This window comes from Rhincodon typus, chromosome 32 (assembly GCF_021869965.1).
Source record: "Rhincodon typus isolate 14 chromosome 32, sRhiTyp1.1, whole genome shotgun sequence".
Classification (NCBI taxonomy): Eukaryota; Metazoa; Chordata; class Chondrichthyes; order Orectolobiformes; family Rhincodontidae; genus Rhincodon; species Rhincodon typus.
In genome coordinates, this window is record NC_063363.1 from 36281772 (window position 1) to 36287955 (window position 6184).

At 43.1% G+C, this 6184-nt stretch overlaps 1 protein-coding gene across 1 annotated transcript in view; it reads left to right on the forward strand.

Annotated features, from left to right (window-relative positions):
- The first annotated feature begins 5799 nt into the window (after positions 1-5799).
- Positions 5800-6184, forward strand: part of aplp2 (amyloid beta (A4) precursor-like protein 2) — a 219187-nt gene continuing 218802 nt past the window's right edge. The window contains exon 1 of the mRNA XM_048615382.1: positions 5800-5971. Coding sequence (XP_048471339.1) covers positions 5888-5971 — 84 coding nt within the window. The 5' untranslated portion in view covers positions 5800-5887. The remainder of the gene's footprint in view (positions 5972-6184) is intronic.

The following is a 6184-nucleotide window of genomic DNA, read 5'->3' on the forward strand; positions in this document are numbered from 1 at the left end:
CTGGACTGACCTATCCCCTTCCTAACTCCCTACCTACACTCACCTTTACTGGCTCCATCCCCGCCTCTTCGACCTGTTTGTTTCCTCTCCACCTATCCTCTCCTCTATCCCTCTTCTATCCGCCTCCCACTCTCTCCCTATTTATTTCAGAACCCCCTTCCCCTCCCCCTTTTCTGATGAAGGGTCTAGGCCCGAAACATCAGCCTCTCTGCTCCTATGATGCTGCTTGGCCTGCTGTGTTCATCCAGCCCTGCACCTTGTTGTCTCGGATTCTCCAGCATCTGCAGTTCCTACTATCTCTGCTCAATTCACCTGCCATCTCTTCACTTTCAATTATTAGCACTCCATTTAAACTTTTTATAGGACCAACACTCAACATTTTTTAAAAATATAACTATAGAAACTTTTACCATTGGGTTTAAGATGTCTAGCTAGCTTGGTCTCGTATACTTTCTTGTTATAATGTATCTATTCTACATATTCTGAAACTGTATCCTTAAATGTCTGCCATGGCATCTCTGTTGAACTACTTCTTAACCTGAATAAAAAACTGAAAGAAGAGCAGATGCTGGAAATCAGAAACATAAACAGAAATTGATAGAAAAGCTCAGCAGGTCTGGCAGCATCTGTGGAGAGAAATCAGAGTTAGCATTTTGGGTCCAGTGACCATTCCTCAGAATTTCTTAACCTAACTTGTTGTTGCTTTCAAACCCTCATTATTGTCCAATTTAAGTTTAAAGCATTTGTCTTGGAATGACTCTTTGATCCCATAAACTGAATGCAAAATTCAGTCATAATATTGCTGCTACCAAGGGCAGCTTCACTATGATATCTTTAATTAATCATAACTTGTTGCTTAATACCTGGTCTAGTAATAGCCTGCTGTCTGGTAGCCTCCAGAATGTGCTGTTCTAAGAAACTGTGTAAAAAAGTTCTATGAATTGTTCATCTAGGCTACCTTTGCCCTTCTGATTGTTCTAGTCTGCATATAGATTAAAATTGCCCCATGATTTTCACTATACTTTTCTTTTACACTCTATGTGCCATATGGTTACTGTGAGGGAAGCAGGTACGCCACTTTCACAATTCAATTCATGCCCCTTTCATTTCTTGTCTCTATCCAAACTGCTAATTAACAGGGCTACTCCTTGATTGTTTCCCTTGCTTCCAGTCATTATCTAATTTTCTGCAAGCTTCAACTTTTAGTTTTAAGGGTAAGTCATGTTTGATTAATATGCTAGAGTTCTTTGAAGATGTAACAATCAATGTGGATCATGGAGGTTCTGCAGATGTAGTATATCTGAACTTCCAGAAGACATTTGATAAGTTGGCACACAAAAGGATAATACACAAGGTAAGATCATTCAGGTTAGGGGTAATATATTAGTTTGGATAGAGGATTGGCTAATCAGCAGAAAGCAGAGAATCTAAATAGGTCATTTTTTCTGGTTGGCAAGATATAACTACTGGGGTGCCACAGAGTTTGGTCCCTAGGCCTCAACTATTTCCAATCTATATTAAGGATTTGTATGTGGGGATACAAGATACTATAGCCAGATTTGTAGAAGGTACTAAAATAGATGAGAAAGTAAGTTGCAATGAATAAATAAGAAATATACAAATTGGTATGGATAGGTTGGGTGAATGGGCCAAAATTTGGCTGATGGTGTTTAATATGGAATGAGGATATCCATTTTAATTGAAGGAATATAAAGGCAACTTATTATCTAAATGGAGAGAAAATTCAGAGTGCTTTGATGTGGAGGAATCTGGGTATCCTCATGCATTTTGGCATTTATTGCTAACAGAGTGGATTATAAATATAGGGAAGTGTTGCAATTGTACAAAACATTGGCAAGGCCACATCTGAAGTATTGCGTACAGTTTTGGTGCCCTTACTTAAGGAAGGATTCAGTTGCATTACAGGCAGTTCAAAGAAGGTTCATGAGATCCCAGAGAATGAAAAGCCTGTCTTATGCAGAAAGATTGAGCAGTTTAGGCCAATACTCACTAGAGTTTGGCAGGATGAGGGGAGATCTACTTGAGGTAAATAAGATGCTAAAGGGATTGACATAGTAGATGTGGAGTAGATGTAGAATGAGAGGTCCTAGAAGATAGTGGATTTAAAACAGAGATGAGGAGGAATTACTTCACTCAAAAGATCACAAATCTGTGGAATTCATTATCCCAGAGTGCAGTGGATGCTGGGCCATTGAGTAAATTTAAAGAGGGAATGGATATAGTGATTGTAACGAGGTCAGCCAGATGGACTTATAAAATGTGTGTTCCCTGATTGGGTGTGTTAACCTGGTCCAACCAGGGAGCCCTGGCTGACAGCTATAAACCAAGCATTAGAGGTTCCAGTCACTCTGAGGAAGCCAGATCAATGTCAAGGACTATGCACATTTAAATAAAGGGTGATTCGGTGATGGGATACTGGCCTCTGTGGAGTTATTTCAATGGACAGATTTTTAATTAGTAATGGGTTAAAGGGGTTCTGGGTTGTTGGCAAGTAAGTGGAATTGAAGTTCAAATGACATCAGCCATGATTGTCTTAAATGGTGCAGTATGCTCAAGGGGCTGAATTGTGTATTCCTGCTTCTAGAATTTTCAGGTCATTCTGCAGCCATGCCTCCCTAACGGCTGTAAAATAATGTTTATTTCTATCTGTTTTGTTCCAAATGTTATTTTGAATGCATTCAGGCACAGAGCCGTCAGTTTTGATCTTCTATAGTCTGTAATGTTGAGCCTTATCTGTTGATTTACCATTTGATATTCACACTCTATTCCTTCCTGTCATGGACTGTTTATCATACCCTATATAAGTACTTTCCTCTCTTACCTTGTCTCTACTTTTTGATTTACTGCATTATCTCAAACTTGAGCCCCATGAAGTTTGAAACCCTCTTTACTTCCATAACTATGTAGCTCACTAGAACACTGGCTCTAGTACTGTTCAAGTGTAAACTGTTCCAATGATACACCACCCCCTCCCCCGACCCCTTCATCAATACTGCTACTGGTGGCCTACAAACCGGACACACTTCTCACAAACCAGACCCAGAGCCACACATTCATTTCTCTAATTTTATTTGTCCTGTGCCAATTTACATCTGGTCCAGGTAATAATCCAGAGATCATTTGATGTTTTGTTTTTTTATTTGGTGCCCAGTTCCTCACACTGACTCTGCAGAACCACTCCAAGTGCAAGTTCATCTCTCCTCCTGATCAGATGTCCTGAACTCTTGCACCAACACACAGCACAGCCATCTGGATTCTTTCTCTTTGCTGCAGAGAAGAGTCTCATACCCCTCACCACATGGTCCCTTACTGCCAACACATTACTTTATGCTCCCTCTGGCACCCCTACCCCCAAATTCAATTTGGCTGGCTACTTGCACCACTGTATCATAGTCAACTAGCTCATCCACCCTGCAGTCCTCATTCTCGTCCAAACAAGCTGAAAGAACATCAAGCCTGTTGGAAAATGCAAAAGCTAAGGCTCCTACACTCCTACTCTTCAGGTTCCCTTACCTGCTTAACTCACAGTCACAACCTTCCAATGACAAAAGAAGATTCTATCCTAAGGGATGTGTTTGCCTCTTGGAATGAAGTGTCCAGGTGACGTTGTCCCTTGCTGATGTGCTGCAATGACTGTAGTTCAGCCTCCAGCTCATAAGTCCAGAGATTAGACTACTGGAGCTGCAAACACTTGCTGAAGAAGTGTTTGCCCTGTAACATACTTGTGTCTAAAAGTCCCCACGTCATACAGTCACAGCACATCACTTCACTTGCCAGTATTATTGCCTTTTAATTAAGCAATTAATTAATTACATTATGCAATTTATTATTACAATAAACCTCACCATTGTGAATATTATTTTGAAACAAAAATTGCTTCTTACTTTCTTTTTGCCAGAATCGTTTAATGATGAGTTTGATCATTTTACAATTTTTCCCCCGTTTTACTCAAATGCAGCACTTTATACACAGTTCCTAACCATATTTACCGTTGATGGATTGGCTCAACTTAAAACAAAAACTGTGCGGTGAAAACAACAAACACGAGATCACAGCGAATCAGGTAGCATCCATGGAGAGCTGACGTGAAGTGACTATGTGGTCACTGATTTTTCTTTCAATCCAGGTGTACTTATCTCCTCCTCAGTTTATGTAATTCCAGAAGTTGCATGTCAGCTCCAAGTTAGTCAACTCTTGGCTTGACCGTGCTGCACATGTTGGAAAGTATGGGATAATTCATAATACAGTTGCAAAAGGATGCTACAAAAATGGCTAGCTCCTATACTGTAAGATTCCAATTTAGGCAAAGAGTATTTGTGGGTATCAGCAAAAGCAGACCCCGAGCCATGCACCCTGAGAGTGTGAAGAAGTGCACTTAGGTCACATATAGTCCTGCAAGTCTATGATGAATGGAGATGTGGTTTGAACAAGACTTCACCCACACTGTCCCCTCCAGATTTTCTCAAACTTAATCTCTGATCCTATCTACAAAAGTGTGCAGTGCTGAAACATTGATCAGATGATAAACTCCAGCCGTTTCTTTTGTCACCCAGCCTGCTTTCAGGCTGATTGCTATGGGCCTCCTGATCTACTTGATGTGACAACTGGATTGCAGATGAAAATAGATGAGCCTTAACCTGCCATTGTCTGGATCCATTGGAGCAAACAGCCTGCTAGGATCATGGACTGCAACTTGAATTTTTAACTGAAAATGTTATATCTGAAAGTTTGGAAAATATTACATCACTGTAACCAACCAGTCCTCCAATTAAGCAGTAAGTAGGGGCCATAATTTTAAGACTGTCAGCAAGAGAGCTAAAAGTGAGCTGAGGGAAAACTGCCTTGTTGTTAGGATTTGGAATGCACTACCTGGGAGAATGGTGGAGGCAGATTCCACATGATGTTTCAAAAAAAGGCTGGATATATATGTCCATTATTCATTCACAGGACGAGGGCATCGCTGGCTGGACTGGCATTTTTTTGCTTATCCCTAATTGCCCAGAGGGCAGTTAAGAGTCAACCACATTGCTGTGGGTCTGGAGTCACATGTAGGCCAGACCAGGTAAGGATGGCAGTTTCCTCCCCTAAAGGACATTAGTGAACCAGGTGGGTGTTTCCCCAACAACCAACAATGGATTCACAGTCACCATTACTTTGTTAATTCCAAATATTTATTGAATTCAAATTCCACCATCTGCCGTAGGAGGATTCAAACATTATCTGGTCTCTGGAATTAACAGTCCAGTGATAATACCACTAGGCCATCACCTCCCCAATATTTAAAAGTGATGAATTTAGAGGACTACAGAGATGGGGCTGGAGAATGGGACTAACTGCGTAACTCTTCTAGGAGCCAGTACATGCAGGATTGTGCATCACCCAGGATTTGTTCAGGTGCATTTAGCCCATCCAGTCCACACCAAACCTCTGAAGAGCATCCCATCTAGACGCAGCACCCCAACTCCATCCCTGTAACCCTCATTTCTCATAGCTAACCCACCTAGCCTACACATCCCTAGACATCATTGGCAATTTAGCACATCCCATATAACTAACTTGCACAGCTTTGGATGAGAAGTACCCCAGAGGAACTCAGAGCAAAGTGCAAGCAAGAAATGTGCGGTGGCAAGATTGCGTGCAAGACAGGGTGTGTGTGTGTAAGATTATGCCCAGGGTGCAGTCTGTATGCTCTTGCAGGATTGCGTGCAGGACGGGGTTGTGTGCGCGCAGGATTTGTGAGGGATATTGGGAGCGCAAGCAGCGGGAGCGCGTGGAGGGCGGTGTTGCGCGGGCGTTGCGGGAGCGCGCAGAGGGCGGTGTTGTGCTCGCGGTCCGGTCAGATAGGCAGAGTGCAGTCGGGACACGGATGGTGATGGCTGTTGGCGCGGTGATTTCCGTCTTGTTGTTGCTGTTGGCGGCGGCGGTGCCCGCCCGGGCCGCCTATGTCGAGGTAAGGAGTGGCTCTGCACGCACAGGAGTCCTGAAGCCTAACCACCATCACCGTGATTTACCACAGAACCCCATCCCGCAGGCCACAGCTGGGCTAGGCCCCAACCCCCCCCCCCCACCCCATGCCTTGTCCCGGTTATTGGGATTGGGATGGAGGGTTGATTTCCCTGGGTGGAGGGTAATGTGGTCACGGAGACCCACCCCCACCCCCACC